This window comes from Phycodurus eques, chromosome 1 (genome assembly GCF_024500275.1).
Source record: "Phycodurus eques isolate BA_2022a chromosome 1, UOR_Pequ_1.1, whole genome shotgun sequence".
Lineage (NCBI taxonomy): Eukaryota > Metazoa > Chordata > Actinopteri > Syngnathiformes > Syngnathidae > Phycodurus > Phycodurus eques.
This window is the reverse complement of record NC_084525.1, coordinates 46,189,128-46,206,133: the sequence shown is the minus strand read 5'-3', so window position 1 is coordinate 46,206,133 and position 17,006 is coordinate 46,189,128. Positions and strand designations below refer to the sequence as shown.

At 44.5% G+C, this 17,006-nt stretch overlaps 1 protein-coding gene across 2 annotated transcripts; it reads right to left on the bottom strand.

Annotated features, from left to right (window-relative positions):
* Nucleotides 1-7,513: 7,513 nt before the first annotated feature.
* tspan31 (tetraspanin 31) lies at nt 7,514-15,107 on the bottom strand. Of its 2 annotated transcripts, none has more exons than XM_061694616.1 (6): nt 14,416-15,107; nt 12,374-12,541; nt 12,223-12,303; nt 10,914-11,054; nt 10,593-10,703; nt 7,514-9,843 (listed from the first exon to the last, which is right to left on the bottom strand). In XM_061694616.1, exons 1-6 carry the CDS (start codon nt 14,689-14,691, stop codon nt 9,769-9,771), a joined length of 852 nt encoding a protein of 283 aa, XP_061550600.1. In that variant the 5' UTR covers nt 14,692-15,107; the 3' UTR covers nt 7,514-9,768. The 2 variants fall into 2 exon arrangements, with proteins under 2 accessions (XP_061550600.1, XP_061550609.1); XM_061694625.1 differs by lacking the exon at nt 14,416-15,107 and adding an exon at nt 14,020-14,405.
* Nucleotides 15,108-17,006: the final 1,899 nt, after the last annotated feature.

Sequence of the window (17,006 nt, the reverse complement as noted above, 5' to 3'; positions counted from 1 at the left end):
GGATTGTGCCAGCTGTGAACAAATATGTCGTAACTAAGCTCGGGAAAAGTTTTGTTCAGCCCCCTCCCGTCGAGCTAAGCAAGAGCTACCTGGACCCTAATGCTACCTTTGGCTTCTCTGGCACGCGGCTGCTGTCACATACAGCGGCTGAAGTAAGTATTTAACACGTCGCCATTTTTCCCATTAAATATATTCCCAACGGTGCTATTGAAAGCAAAATTTCACCAGATGGTGGGAACAACCCAAGCTATCTATACATACAAAGAAAGTACAACAAAGTAGCTCAGAAAAGAAGATGTGTGTAATAATAAGAAATGACACAGGGAAAAAGTATTGAACACGCCAACTGGTATTTATTTAATACTTTGAACTAAAGCCTTTGTTTGCAATGACAGCTTCGAGACGCCTCCTGTATGGAGAAACTAGTCACATGCATTGCGCCGGTGTGATTTTGGCCCATTCCTCCACACAAGGAGTCTTCAAATCTTGACGGTTCCTTGGGCTTCTTTTATAGACCTCGAGTTTCGGTTCTTTCCGTAGATTTTCCATTGGATTCAAGTCAGGTGATTGGTCGGGCCATTCTAGCAGCTTTATAGTTTTTTTTGAGAGTTTCCATGGCAGTATGTTTTGGATCATTATCCTGCTGAAATGTCCACCTTCGTTTCATTTTCATCATCCTCCTAGATGGCAACAGATGTTTTTGTCAAGAATGTCTCGGTACATTTGCCCGTTCGTCCTTCCTTCAATAATGTGAAGTTCACCAGTCCCATTTGCTGAAAAGCAGCCCCACACCATCATGTTCCCACCGCCGAACTTCACTGTTCGTTATGGTGTTTTTAGGGTGTTGTGCAGTGCCATTTCTCTTCCAAACTCGGTGTGCATTATGGCATCCAAATCCCATCCGACCAGACGATATTCTCCCGGTATTTACCTGGCTTGCCCAAATGTTGCTCAGCAAACTTTAAACGAGCTTTGACATGATTTTATTTTTCAGCAATGAGGTCTTGCGTGGCGAGCGTGCATACGTGCCATGGCGGCGGAGTACATGACTCAGTTTTCCTTGTGACAACAGTACCTGCTGATTCCAGGTCTTTTTGAAGCTCTCCGCAGTTGGTCCTCGGCTCTTGGACAACTCTTGTGATCATTCTTTGCACTCCTCTGTCAGAAATCTTGCGAGGAGCACCTGATGGAGGCAAATTTATGGTGGTATGATTGGCTTTCCACTTCCGTATTATGGCCCCAACCGTGCTCACTGGAACGTTCAGAAGCTTTGATGTGCGCCTGTAACGAATGTCGTGGTTATGTTTTGCAACAATTCGTTTGCGATGGTCTTGAAACAGATCTCTGCTCTTTCGCCATCGGGAGATGTGTCTTGACTCACACCTTGGCAATGAGACCTTTCTGTAGGCCATCAATTAGGATATTCATTTGCACTGACAAGGGGCTGCAATGCTGTTTGATTATTGATCGATTTTAGGTGTTGTCTTGGCTTTGCATGCCTTTTTTGCACCCCCCTTCATGTGGTCAATCCTTTTTCCCTGTGTCATTTCACATTTTTACACAAAACTTAATTTCTGATCTTATTTGTTCTACTGTCTTTGTATGTATGGATTACTTGGGTTGTTCCCAACATCTGGTGACATTTTCAGGTCAACGGCACCTTTGGAAGTTTAGTTAGTGAGAAACACGTTGACGGGTTAAATACTTATTTCAGCCGCTGTAGATGAATGTCACCTTTTCAGCTTCACGTAAATGATTTATTTCATGACACGCTCCTAGAAGAGGTGACATGAAGTTGTTCAGTACAACTGAAAATCCTTTTCCCAGCTTACACACACCAAACACACGCACATGCACGAAGGAGCGTTGTTGGCCTTCTCTCTGACGAGCCAGCAGCGTTCCTGCGCTGTTTCATTATTGATGGACCATATTGAGCTGTTTGTCTCTCCTCGCTGAAGAGAATGATTTGCCTTCCTGTTTGTCCTCGCTGAGCTGTGAGAAGAAAACGCATCCCCCTCCAGAAGCAATCATAAAAGCACGCGTCGTTCTTCCTGTTGCGTGCTGCCACGGGGACGATTCCATGTCGAGTCCAAGGGCGTAAGGCCTGCGGCTCCCGAGCCAAAAGCGGCCCACTGGGGCAGCTTTGATTGGCAAAGCGTGGTAACGTGTACCGCGAGCGCCGCGCGGACTCCCTCGGGCGGTACGCAAGTCCACCGTTCAGTCCGACGGCGCGCCTATCGCCAAAGCACGGGAAGCTTTGTAGTGGTTTTAAACTTCCTATATTTAAGTGCAGTCTTAATGTCCAAACGGTGCATAATATTACAGTTACATTGATTGTAATCCAGGTCATTTTATTAGATTTTTTTTTACTTTTCACGTAATTGTTTCAAGTACAGTTGTATTGTAAAATTGAAGTATGGTGCATTTGCATTACATTTTGAATATCTGGTTGTTTTTAAAACATATGTATAGTTTTTATTTGACATTTATGTGCAAAACATTTTCAGACTTAAACTTTCATATATTTAAGTGCAGTGTTAATTTTGAAACTGCATAACGCTGCTGTGAAGCAGAAACCTCCTACATCCAAATTTATTGATCTAAATATATATTTAGCTGCTAAATTGTTGATAAACTCTGGCTTGTAACATGATACTAGCATTATGTTACAACATCACTTCTTCCTAGTACGGCATTGACAACATATACGATAAATACTTACACACTTCCTTAAGGTGATCGAAAAATTAAATTTTGCATTCTTAACGTTGGCTCTGCTGCTCAGTGTGACGCGGGGGGGGGAAAAACACATTCAGCATTAGCTGTCACTCAAAACAAATTAGCCAATGAGGACGCATTCCTCAAAAAGCCCACCCAGCGGAGAGGTTTGTGCCAAAAGTCAGCGAAAAAAACAGAAACGCAAATGCAAAAGTCATCAGCACACCAAAAAACAAAAATGGGCAGGTTTGCGATTTGAAAAGTTTTTGGTGAATCTTTTCGGCACAAATCTGATTCCATCGGCCTTTGGTGTTGGCCTGCATTTTATAACCGACTTACCACACTGGGTGGCAAGGCAGGAAATCCAATCGCGCACTTCCTTGTTTCCCACCAATCACATCATTTGGTAACGTTCCGCTTAATGTCAAACTCCGTTTCTTATTTTGGTTGTGAATGCGGAGATGCGATTCTGCCGCTGCTCAGTACGGGGGCCGAACTATCTTGCAGGATACAGGCCCCCTGCCACCCGAAGATCTTTGCCTTTTTGCTTCATTACCTCGCTGCTTTTTTTTTTAAATAAATACATATCAAAACATTATTGAGCTCATTCGCCCCTTCCTTTTTTCCGAAGCGGTTTCCCGTATTGCTGTCCGTTTCAGAGCATCTTGAGTGATCTCTCGCTGGAAGTCAAATGTGCCCGCTAAGGTCTATTTGCCTCTTGGGCGGATTTCCGACGGCAGTGAAGCTCCCTATCCTCTTGAGGGCCCGATGCCAGTCCCCGCCCTGCCAGGCAGGCCCATATGCCGGCCGGGCACATTAACGCGGAGAAGCTGCGGAGAGAGATGGCCATCTGTCCTCTCCCACATTTAGAACTCGCTCTGCGAGCACGAGGACAGATCCGCGAGGTCTTTGGCGTAGGTGTCGCCGAGCTCGGGCCCTCCGCGCGCCACACCAAGCGAAGCTTGCCACCGTTCTGCAGAACTAGCCATGAAATTAACCAAATGCGGAACTGCTGCGTCTGCGCAAACACCGAAACGTTGCTCATCCGCAATCTCTTCAACACACACCGTCGGCCGTAACCACGCTAAAGAAATCGCCGACTTAGCTCTTCGCTCGACCTTCTGCTCTCCCCCCCACGCACACGCACACGCGCGCGCACACACACACACACACACACACACACACACAGGCTCCTGCTTCCTTACGTTCTGCCCGCCCCGTTGGCTTTCTTATCCAATCCCAGGTCGGGATTACGCCTCTGCACACACAGAAATGGTCGCCTTGTCAACACAACACATAAGTGCAGCCTCGCTACCGAACATATTTGTCCTGCAGGTCATATTGGTGACTTTTGACAACAAAGTACAGTAGCACCCAAGAAGCTCGTTCTCCCACCATTATGACCGATATTAAAATACAGTCGCATAGTAGGCCCGTGTCCTCCAAAAAAGAGAGAAGGCCTACTCACACAAAGAATATTGAATATTATTGTAAGCCACTATAACATAATCGCTGGTGTCGTGCAGAGTCACGATGTCTCCAAAACGCTCCCTTTTCAGGAAATCAACAGAAAAAGTTAACAAACAATCAAAACACCCTTTTCTTGAGCCATTAACATTGTACAGTAGCTGTATAATGTATATGTGTTTATTTTTGTAAATGATTCCTATTAGAAACAATAGTATGCCGTGGTAAAATGGCAAACTTGTAAGAAGGTATTATAAAAAAAAAAAAAAAATAAATAAAATTTTTTAAAAAGGCTCATTCCCAAGCCTACACTGTCGTCTCCTTCAACTTCCGTCTTGGGTTAGCTTCCAGTGCGGTCTTCCCCAGTCGGCTTCTTCCGCCGTGACAATTAGCAAACAGTCCACTATGTGTCCAAAAATTCAGAGTGAACGGACCCGGCTCGAAGCCTCGGTTTATCTGAACCCTAACCCTGACCCATCCTCGCCATTCCCACCGACGCGTGCTTGTTGACAGACGATTGTTCAGTCAAGAGGTCAAAATAGCAGCAAGCGTCTCTGCCGGCTCTGACCCTACTGCCTCCGTGTGGCGGAAGGTGGTACAAATTCACAGCGTTCCTCCGCATTTCCAGAAACAAATGCCTTTCCTACAGTGGCGGGCTGAGCATTTGGGTCCTGGACCCTAGCTGACTTTGTAGCACCGATATCACGTTGCAAGAACAGAAACCATAAATACGATAGAAAATGCAATAAAACAGCACATACACAGCTGTGCCACTCACATGCATCTTCACAATCCATGTTAAGCTAACAAAAACTTAAAAACATTGAAATAAAATACATGAGGCTCCCCCGAGACGCTGACCATTAAATGTATTAATGAATGCCGATCACTAACGACGTGTTTTTCTCTGACCAACCGATCAGAGGACAGCAGCTGAAACTTGGTTGGACAAAATTTGACATCCACATAGTGTCCATCAGTTGCTTGATGGTTGTTACTGCATCAATATGTCCAGACTACTGGTCGCCTTACAATCCTTCGGGACTATCTGGCCTTGTGTGTTTATATTGCCCAAGGTATCGGCTCACCCATGATCCAAATCGTTAGAATCAGGTGTTGCAATCCCTTCCATGGCCACAGGTGTATAAAATGAAGCACCGGGGCATGCAGTTTTTTTTTTTTCCACAAACATTTCTGACAGGACGGGTCGTTGTGAGAAGCTCAGTGAACTCCAGCGTGGAACTGCGATAGGATAGAGCTTCACGGAACGGGTTTCCGCGGCCGGGCGGCTGCATCCAAGCCGTACGTCACCGAGTGCAATGCAAAGCCTCGGACGTCGCGCCGTAAAGCATGCCGCCGCCGGCGACGCCTTCTCTGGAGAGACGAATCACGCTTCTCCATTTGGCAATCTCATGGACGAGTCTGGGTTTGGGGATCGGTACTTGTCTGAATGCATTGTGCCAAGTTTAAAGTTTGCTTTGGGGGGGATTACGGTGTGGGCTTGCTGTTTTTCAGGAGCTGTGCTTGGCCCCTTAGTTCCAGTGAAAGGAACTCCGACGAATGGTTCAGCATACTGAGAGATTTTGGACAAGTCCATGCTCCCAACTTTGTGGGAACACTGGCCCCTTCCTCTTCCAACATGACTGTGCACCAATGCACAAAGCAAGGTCCATAAAGACATGGAAGAGAGAATTTGGTGTGGATGAACTTGACTGGCCTGCCAAAGTCCTGACCTCAACCCAACAGAACCCCCTTGGGATGCATTAGAGCGCTGAGAGCCAGGCCTTCTCATCCAACATCCGTGTGTGACCTCACAAATGCGCTTCTGGAAGAATGGGCAAAAATCCCCATAAACTCACTTCTAAACCTTGTGGGCAGCCCACAACAGTTGAAGCTGTTTTGAAAATGTGTTTATTTATTTTAAACGGTCCTGTTCAGCTGCATGGCCATTCAGAACGATGGCTCTGGGCTCTGTATGCCTTTTGTGCTGTGCAACAGGGGAGTTTGAAACACTTCCTCTGCTTATTTTGAAATCATTCTGTTTATTGACAATGCAGCCGGACAGAAACGAGTTTTAGGTGAACTTTGTTGAAGTATTCTATTTGGCTCGCTAAGTAATAGTGTTTGAAGTTGGGTGCGTCAAGTCCCCCTTCTGAAGGGTAGCTCGGCTAATTGTCTTTTCGTATTTTGAGAGGAAAAACCTCAAAGGGCAGAGTCAAGCATTTGGAACCACTTTGACGCGAGTCTGAATGGGATCATTCATTTGAGGCAATGTTTTCATTTTTACCGTAGCTATACGCCCTAAAGGTGAGATAGGTAGGCTGTTCCATTTTAAATGGCCACCATTTTTTCCCCCATTGATTTAGATGAACGCTTAAGTTTTGTTGATATTAATGCCTTCATATTTGTCATTTCCTGGAGGAATAGATAAGTTTAGATTTTGGTGCGCAGGATTCCATGAGTTAGTTAACTGTTCTAGGGAGGGTTGTTGATTTAGCCCAATGAATAGCATATTCTGATAATTGGGAACCTGTTTGAAGTGATCACTTGGGTTCCTGTAAATAAAGAAGGATATCATCCTCCACGTGTAGATTGATTTTGTGTTCTGACACAGGAGACGGATACCTTCAATACTTGTGTCCCTATAGCCAGATGAATAGCAGGGGTGAGAGTGGGCATCCTTTTCTAGCTCCTCTTTCGAAAAGGAAACTTTGAGATGTGACCCCATTTGCCTAACGTTGCAATCCAGTGAACACACCAATCACCGAAGCCAAATTTGCGAAGTACTGCAAATGAGAAAAGACCAATTAACTTTGTCAAAAGCTATTTTGTGTGTCTAGTGACAAGACAATCGCTTTTAGATTATTACGCCGAGACATGCTTATTAGTTTTACCAGTCGGTCTAACAGTTGAAGCTGTTATAGCGGCAGAGGGTGGACCGGTGTCATGCTAAACCCAATCGATTAAGAATGGGATGTCACTGAAATTCACATCTCTGATTCAAGGCAGGTGAGCGACTACCGTTGGCCATATAGTGCATATTTTGTTATTGGGGCTTGTTCGCCGGAGACAAATGTGAAAATATGAAGACGATCATTCTGATGTCGTGGAAGTAGTGCAGCCAAGACAAAAACAACTATGAAATGAAGAGAATAAACTGCAAGGAATAAATGAATAAACTCATGAATCAAATTAGAGTTTAGGTTGCAAATGTAGGCCATCTGAGTGTTTCGGCCTCGCTGGCCCTGCCTGACCCAACACCGCTTTCCTGTAAAATTCTGTCTGCAGCCATTAAAAACACACAAAAACGCAACACAGACTCACAACGTATGGTCCAATTTCAGGTTTTATTATTTGTAAAATTAGGTCCCCAAATGAAGGGGAAAATACATTTCAAGCAGCGGTGCACACAAATGAATGTTGTGGTGTAAATATCGAGCAGGACAGCATGTGGCAACCCGTCTGCGAAAAGTTTGGCCCGCCGCAGCAGCAAAATGTGCACTGGCTGTAAGCTGGCAAGTTCAAGTAAGACACACAATTCAAGTGGACGCTCATTATAAGTTAAAAGCTAGGACGACGACGTCAGTAAATTAGCAGGAAATTGCAAAGATAACTTAAAACGGACCCATTTGTACAAAGCATTTAACACTGATGAATGGAAAAGAGTCAGGGCAATTATTGACAAGATTAAAAAGAACTGCAACCGAGGCCAAACCACATTTCACAACACACACTAAAAAAAGAAAAGAAAAAGTGGGTCTGTGACACAAAATGTGCAGTTTCTGTTGGATATATTGTCGCTATTTCTTCCACTTAAACAAGAGGCAAATCTACGTACCTGACAGGACGCAACATCGCAGTGTGCGCAACACTAAAGGAACAACTACACGGAAGATCAGTTTTATGTACATCAGGTCTGCAGTCCGCTGGCGCTCAAACTTGTGACGGCTGGCTCAGTTATAGCTCAGAATTATTCCAACGCCATTGACTAGTGACTAATTTATCGAAACTCTAGTCCAGGAGCAACGTGACAAGAAAATGACAGTCTGCCAAAATGCAGAGTCCGTCTGGCGGGGCCACTTCAACCTGAATTTTGAAAATTGCACGACTGGTTTCGGAGAAACTGAGTTTTTAGAGCCGGAAGAAACGTTTTTGCCTATTCCCAAAAAATCTGGGGAGAAGAGAAGAAGAGGGGGGGGAAAAAAAAAAAAAAAAAAAAAAAAAAGCCTTCAAATTACAGCAAAACCTAGTATATACTTGACCATTGGCTCCTGGACCCTTTGGTTTTGTCTGCTACTCAGGGAAGCCCTTCTCTGATTGGCTGACACGTTTCAGTTCACTTCCACCAATAAGCTTGCAGGACACGTCAAAATGACCGTGACTTTTCAAACGGTGTCACTTCCCCGAAAAACTAAACCTGAATAGCAAGCCTGCAGATAACCATGATTTTAATGAGCAATTAAAAAATAAAATCGGATAGAAAAACTAATTTCCATCCCTTTATTTAAAAAAAAAATATTTTTTTTTTAAATTAAATGCACTCATTGATTATGATTCAGCATTGTAAATGAGAAATTGTTTGCAACTACCTTCCCTGGTTAAACAAAAAGATTATTATTATTATTCAGTTCAGTCAGAAAATTTGCAAAAATGTTGACCACTGTTTTCCAACGTGAAAGTCGATGTTCGCAAATGCCTTATTTTGATTAAAAACAAAGATATTCAATCAGTCTGCTTTGACGGAGGACAAGGGAAATCTGGAACTATTACTTGAGAGGTTGAAGTCAGAGGATTTGGGCAATGGGAAAAAAATGATCAACATTTTTGCCAATTGTATTACTTCAATATCAGTTTGAAATAACGTCCTGTTTTTGAATAAAGAGATGGAAATTAAGTTTTCTTTTCTCCGATTCATCCAAAAAATAATTGACAGATTAAATGATTAAAATAATGGTTAGTTGCAGCCCTGTAGAGGATAAATCAAAGATCAAAACATACTAATCGATGGTCAAATTAATTGACTATTGTTGCACCTGTAGCCCAAATGGAACGTTATTGGTGAGAATGGGGGCAGTAGAATAGCTCCATGTACTTCATCCATCAATTGTCTGGAGGATTTAAGGAGTTTGAAGTGCTCATCTATTGCTTTTATTTATATAAAAAAAAAAAAAAAAAAAAAAACTTTTTTTGTTTAAGAAAATTGCCCTCGTCCCCTTGCTGAGTCCGAGCAGTTTGTGACTTTTGCTCCACACATCCGGTGGGCACTTCTTCTCCCCGTCGCGGACGACGCCTTTGCTGTGCATGAGAACATTTCCGGGCCCACGTGGGCAAATTTGTGAGATGCTTCTCACTTGCCGGGTTGGGCGGCGACGGCTAGAAGTCGGGCCATCAAACGGAGGCTGGGTCGCAATACGGGCGAGTCGGCCTCACCGGTATTACGAGTCATCCCGTCGTGCGCGAGCGCCCGCGGGGCCGGTCTCGAACGAAGAAGGCGTGGGGTGCGTTCTCGTGTGGGCCGGTCCGTTCCGCGTCGTGTACCGGTGTGTCAAAAACGGCACGGGGACGAAGTGCGGCGGCGACGGACTATAGGAACGCGCTCGGGTTCGCCCGCGGGTCCTTCTGGTTCCTGTAGCGGACTGCCAGCCAAACTCCCAAAATCTGGAGGAGGACATTCAGGAAAGTCAGGCGAGGGCAACACTGTGCGACCAAATATCAACTCTCGGGGTGTCTGGGGACAGGTCCTTCAAAAGCTTTTCAGGCCATACAGTGGCTATAAAAAAAAAAATCTACACACACCTGTTGAAATGCCAAAACCTTTTCCACCACGAGGCCTTTTGGAACGGTGGCCGCTCTTTCAGAATTGGTACCGGCTCCATATGGGCATGATATAATAGGATAAGTTGCGCTGACTATTTCATATTAAGCGACGTTAAAATGCCTGCAGTGTGGCAAAATGGCTTGATCGATTTCTCAAATATTTTGGGTAAAAAGAAAGGTGTTGATTTCCTTGTATGTATTTTGGAAATTTGTACCGCCTCTGCAAGGTACGTTATTGCCACAGCCCGAATGTCAGGAAAAGGTGTTACTTGTGCTTTTCCGCTCGTGGTGGCAGGGCTCGGTCCCGATCCTTTACTTCATTTTCTCCAATGCGTTAGGCAAGTCAACGGCAATGCGCGCAAGCTTCCTCGGGTTTCCATTTAAATCTGATACTTTTCTATGTTAAATATCTCAATTAACATTGTTTTGATAGCAACCAGGATTTCTGGATTTCTCAGTGTTCACTGCAGTATTTGAAGACTCCGGTATTAGAATATTTCCACTTGACGCAGACTGCGCTTCAGTGCACCGACTTTAAACACCTCATTTCGGGCGTTTCGGAGTTAGCAAGAGATTGAAGCGCCGCTCACCTCCGTGAAGCTGAAGAAGAGCCCGACGCCTCCGAGGATCTTGAGCGCCTCGCTGGCATGGTGCAGCATCATATCCCCGCAGGTGTAGCATGAAGTATTCTTCTTGCATAACTGCAGTCCAAGACACAAAAACAGCAGATAAGGTCTTTCTTTGGTCTGCGGCGCCGCAAAGCCGCAAGCTGTCTGCCGAGCTCAAGCCGTTGGCACAAACTGAGTAAAACCAAGGAAAACCGTGGCTACGCACTGCGGTACGCCGCTCACAAGGCTATTTATCGAGCGACGTAATCAAGCGCAGGTCGTACGTGACGTTTCCAGACTTACGGCGGGACAGTTCTGCAGATCCTGCTCGAACTGCGCTCGGTGGCTGGTGACGTTGAGCAGCCCGCAGCAGTCGAGCTGACTCTCCAAGTCGGTCTTGGTCTTATTTTCCAGCATTCCCCACGCAGAGTTCAGAAGTCCTTCCTGGAAAAGCAGATCAAGGATTCTTAGCCCCGTGCTTATTCGTCTCTACAACCGCGCGTACATCGAGCCAGTGAGATTTCAGTATGAGCGTGTCTTGTCTTGACGTGACAACTGGGAGAGCGGTACCAAACTTACCACTGGTCATGCAATGTACAGCAATAAATCCATCTTCATTTCAAAGTTTCCACATGCCTACAAGAGCATCTCAAGAAATTTGAAAATCATAGAAAAACTCATCTGTTTCACTCATTCAATTCAAAAAGTTCAACAGATGAAACAGACACAGGAGTACTTTTCAAAAAGGCCAATCCCTAACCAAATGATTTGGATTGTGTATGTAATATTCACATTTCTTGAGATGGTAAATTGGTTTTTCTTGTTAACTATAATCCAAATAGAAATGGAATATTTCACTGTGTTTCAGCCTTTGATTTGAACTCGTGAAACACATTACAGTACATTTGACACGTTCTTGAGATTCACACCCTTGTAAACAATAGTGTCGCCAAGAAATTAGCATGGGGGCTAAAGCAAAACTCCCAAGTCAAGAGGAACAGAGAGAAGTCACGCCCCGAAAAGCTTTCGGGTGAAGCTTCGGGATGGCACGAAGACGCACTTGTACCCTTTCGAGTGGACTGAAAGTTGGACCCTTCAGCGTTTTAGTACTTTATGTACAACTTGCTGTTTTCTAACAATGAGCTGAACGGCTAAATTCAAAAGCTGGCGTTTGATCCATAAAACGTTACAAAGAGCGCCCGCTTGTATGTCTTTCTGTGAGTCTTCCGGTCTCTGTTGCAACCTGCCGACGACGCCGTGGTAAAGGGAGCTCAGTGGCCACTTCCTGCCGGACGGCGAGGAACCGCTGATCGACCGTGTGGTCGTCTTGGTCTCATGATGTCAAAACGTGAGCGGCGTGATGAACAGGGCCGTTTCCATTCTAATTTGACCTGGAAATTTAGGGCTTTCAATTTTGCCATTCAGCTCCTCGTTGACGAACGGCAAGTTGCGCAAAATCTACTGAAACACTGAGAAGCTGCACGTCCGCATTCAAAAGAGAAGGTCAAATTAGGTTCACCTGGAAAGTTCACAGTTGGATCTTAGTTTCATCCAAAAGAGAATGGAGGTCAGGTACGCACGAAGACGGAAGGACGGCAGACAGCGGACTCACCTGCTGGCCGCGGTTCATCGCCAGGCAGGAGCAGGACACTCCGAATTGAAATAGGAAGACGATGAAAAGAATGACCATGTACTGGGAGGCCAGACGTCAAAGAAACATTCACGCGCCTTTCAATGCGCCGAGCGACGTGGAGAAAGGATACGAAGAAAAGCACGACTTGGTGGTGGCGGACGGCTCCGACGAGGCCCACCGCGGCGATGAGCAAGAGGAAGACTCCCACGGCGATCACGCCGCCGATGACGTGGATGCTGGACACCAAGCCGAAACCCTTCCCCCACGCCGCCACGCCGATCAGCAGCAGGCCCACCAGCTGTACGTCACACGAGGGGGACAACTTACTCGCGGCCCCGTTCGTCCACGTGAGATTTCACTTGATTCGCTACATTTGAAAATAGACTTTCAACACTTGAAGACAATTCGATACATTTTGTCGCTAGTTTTATCGAGAGGTGCGACAAACGTTTGATAATCAGTCAAAACTCTTGAAAGGAGACCTTGCTTAACTTCAGCTTCTTATTAAGAAGATGATTAACTCTCTGATTTCTGTCGTCTTCCATGAAAGCATACGGATTATCTTTGTGTCTAATCGAAATGCGACATTTGCAAACTGCTGCTTCTACTTTGGAAAATAACGAGTTTTTTTACATTACGGACCAAAGCAGGAACGGAATGGTCATCAAATTATGTATGTCCGATTTCAGCGCTATCAATTTGAAATAATGTCCTCTTTTTGGAGAGGAAAAAAAAAAAGCAAATTCAAAAATAATGGATTAATTAAAAAAAATAATGATTGTTGGTCGCAGCCCTTGTTTTAATCAATCCTTATCCAAGTTGGCGCATTTGCTCTGTATAATCTAATGACACCTGGTCTATGTAACCCACTTGAAACGTTCAACTCGTTAGGAAACCTTCCCGGAATAAATCCGAGCCCTTTTGCCAATGTGAGACGATCGGTACTGCTACTCCAAGCTGAACTCATGCAGCTATTTGTTGAAGCGTGTAGTTTTTTCATGACCTATTTCATAACTGTGTTTATTCTTCTGAACAACTCCGTCATCTCGATCCTTTCGTATAAGGTAGCAATCTCTAGCCTTACGACAATAGAAAGCGTTTGATATTATATTAGTCTTGGTATATTTGTCTATTATTTGACATTATATTAGTCTTTGCGGTGACGTGACACAACCAACAGGGCTAGGGCTAGGGTAACCCCCAACAACCGGAAACATTGCAAACAAAGGGGCCAGGCTTAAATCTCAGTCTGAGACTAAAATCTCTACAACTTGTCTGTAGCAGGTGAGAGATGATAGTAACAGCTAGTCAAGATCTCAATGGGTTAGTGACTTTCTGATATAAATGATCTCAAATGATTGAGATATATTGAGAATATTGAGATTTTTATTTAAGAATCCATTTTAGAGCGTAAAGATCTGCCGTCAGTGATATTTTAGTACTGAACCACATCACTATTGCTCAATGTGTATTAACAGATTTGGTGGTGGAAAAAAACTAACATATGCTGAAAGTTGACATTTTGTTATAGATCAAGGGTCACCAACATGGCACCAGGTAGCCCCCCCCCCCTCCATTTTCCTAAACAATAATCAAATGTTAGCTTATCGCATTTGAATGTAGATGTTCAAATTAAGTAAGTTCAAATGGCTTTATTTTTTTTTATATGAGCGTACAGAAGTAGCTCTCAGTTCCAAAAAACGTTGATGACCTCTGATATCGACTTTCTGCCCAAATGAAAACAAACCCATTTAGTAAGAAACAAAGTAAACACACTTTGGTATTTGCTTGAGTGAACCACATCTGGCCTCTGGATCCCGACTTGTGCTGAATGAAGTCCAGTATTTGTATTGTTTTGAAAAAGTTCAAGAGAACACTCTGGGCAGTAACTTTTATTACGAGCTGATGAAAATAGCCTCGCGCGGCCCGGCGAAAGGGCTTCTGGATTTGTCACGATGACATCGGGTGGCCTAACTAACTCGCCTCTTTGCTCCGAGCGAACTGCTACAACGTTCTACATTTGAGACGAGCTACTAATAAATCTACTCGGTGAATGTGGTTGTCGGGGTCGTTGAGCTGAAAAACGGAAAAGGTCAAGCGGGGAGCATTTCTTGTGCGTCGCGGCTAAGCTGCTAGCCGAGATGCTAAGTTAGCTTAGCTTAGCTCACTCACCATGTAGACCACGTTCAAGGAGCAAAGCGCGTTTTTGGAACACGTGAAACCACCGCACACCATCGCGGCTGCCGACTGAAGGCCAAATCGAAGAAGAAACCGAGGTTGAGCTTTCGACTCGTCTATTTTTCTGACGTGAGGAACGCGTGACGTCAACACATGACCGTTTGCAAACTTCCTGTTTCGGTACAACGCACTTTTCTTCTTCTTCTTCTTCTTCTTCGTCTTCTTCTTTTTCTCCTTGTTGGCGGGTGGCATCAAACGTTCAAAATGCATTACCGCCACCTACCGTGCCGGAGTGTCGTTCAGAGTACGCCCATACATACAGTGTGTACCAAAATCAAGAAATCGATTCGCTTTATCAATCCTGTTTCGTTTAAAAACTGAACCAAAGCTTTGATCTTCATTTCTCCAGTGCTGGGTACATTTCTAAGATGAACTAGTGGAACCCCACTTATCTTCAACTCATCTCTTAGCCTCCCTCGATAACATGTTCAACACGCTCCTCCTCTCCTCCACATTCACACAAACCTGTGCCACGCTTCCCAATTCAACGCATTGTCCAATTTAGCCCAGTATGTCCTAATCTTAATCTTGCGATGGTTGTTTGTTCCCTTCTGTTTGTACCCGCTGCCTTCACCCCCACCGTCTGCTGTAATTTATAGTGACCTCCATTCCAACGTTTTTAACATAAGCCTTGACCTCAGCCATCCCGAAATATATTCCCAACCACTCTTTTCGTTGAAGTGCTTGTTTTGCAAAACAATCATCTTTTTTCATTTATGCGCCGGAGCCCACATCAACCTGACGCTCGGCTCGACTTTTCTTCATCAATACGACAGCTCCTAAATTTCCAATAAGACATCTGCCCTACTTTGTGATACCATGTTTTTTCAACAAAACGAACGACATACATACCTGATTTAGTCAACGTCGTTGGTTACAACGTTATATCGATGAAACTGCTGTCAGTGTTCTTTTATCAGAATCAGAATCCTCTTTATTTGCCAAGCACGTCCAAAAACACACAAGGCATTTGTCTCCGGTAGTTGGAGCCGCTCGAGTACGACAACAGACGGTCAATTATGTGTTCAAAAGTGGAACTATGAGTCGAAGTTTTGGCTGGGTGTCGGGCCACTCACTTATTGCGACAAATAACTCATGAATATGCAAATTGCTTGCGTGTAATTGACACGCACGCCAGTTGTACAGCCGGGTTCACGACCCTGGTCCTGCATGCTTCTTCTCCTGTCCTTGTCCTGTCCTTCCCTCACAGGGTGGAGCACGACAGCCCCGTGCAACACTCATATCGAAGGCTTCTTTGTTGTAGATGTGTAATGATTGACTTTTCTCATCCTGTTTACAATGAACGTTTTGTCTGTTGTCTTCGTTTCTCTCTCCCCTCTAGAAACTTTGTTCTGTTCGACTGATCGAGTCTGATTCTCAATAAACATCAATTATAAGACTAAGAAACTGAAGCTTAGAAACGCCACTGTGACACAGTAAAAGTGTTCCGGCGTGAAAAGGGATACAGATCCTCCGTTCTGCTTGACCTAACAGCCGAACGGGACAAAAAAAAAAAAAAGTAACTTAGTTACTTTACTGATTACTTGATTTCAAAAGTAACTAAGTTAGAAAAAAAGTTACTTTTCAGTTACTTTCAGCAGCTGCCAAGTGGCAGGAATATCACTTATCCACAGTACAAAAAAAAAGGACGAGCTTAACTGTACCCATGACTTGGTCATGTACGCCATCAACATGAAGCAATAACTTCAAATATTTGCGGAGTTGAAGCCACATTCAATCAGCGACAACACAGTACAGTAAGTACCAAACGTAAACAAGCACACCATTCTCAGTACAGTGCTCTCAAGCAGGGGTGTCAAACTCTTTTGCTCATGGGCCACATTCACCCCACTTCCATCTCAAGTGGGCCGGACCAGAACATTTGTGGCCTTATGTACAATAAATAACGACATTTTTTGGGTGCACGTAATTACAACTGCATTTTGGAAAATACATTTATTGGTTATTATTCGACTTTACGGCGATCTGATCGGTATCGGCCGATAATTAGCATTTTCATGTCATAATTCGCCGATCCGATCAATGACGTCATCGACCGGCTCCGCACGAGACATTTAACGCCGCGTCGCCGTCGCGTATGAATCCAAAAGCGAGTTTGTTTTTAGCCTTGTCGCGTGTCTTGTGGCGCAATCCTGTCACTATCTGACGGCCAATAAAGTTGTCTTCAATCTTGGCGGTGAAAAAACACGTCATCGGTGTGGGACTATTTTGCGGTTTCTCAGGCAAATTTTCAGTCTGTGCGCAACTGAAGTACGCGGTGGAGAAGGTCATCAACTTTGATCGGGCACCGGAAGAACGTACACGAGGAGGAGCGTGCCGCGTTCAAGCGACAAGAAAAAGCACAAAAAAAAGGAAAATCCAAACGGACGCAAACTCTGGACAACACCCGTCCATATAGACGGGACAGTGAGAAAGTTAGAGTAAGCATGTCATTAACATCATTATTTGTCAAAGTCATTTCATTGCAATACGTTAGCACCCATTATTTCTGCCATGTTGTAATG

Coding starts and splice junctions, on each gene's coding strand:
- tspan31 (XM_061694616.1), bottom strand. CDS start 14,691: ATGCATTTTGAACGTTTGATGCCACCCGCCAACAAGGAGAAAAAGAAG. Junction 12,542..14,415: donor CCTTGAACGTGGTCTACATG/GTGAGTGAGCTA, acceptor TGTGACGTACAG/CTGGTGGGCCTGCTGCTGAT. Junction 12,304..12,373: donor ACCAAGTCGTGCTTTTCTTC/GTATCCTTTCTC, acceptor CTGGCCTCCCAG/TACATGGTCATTCTTTTCAT.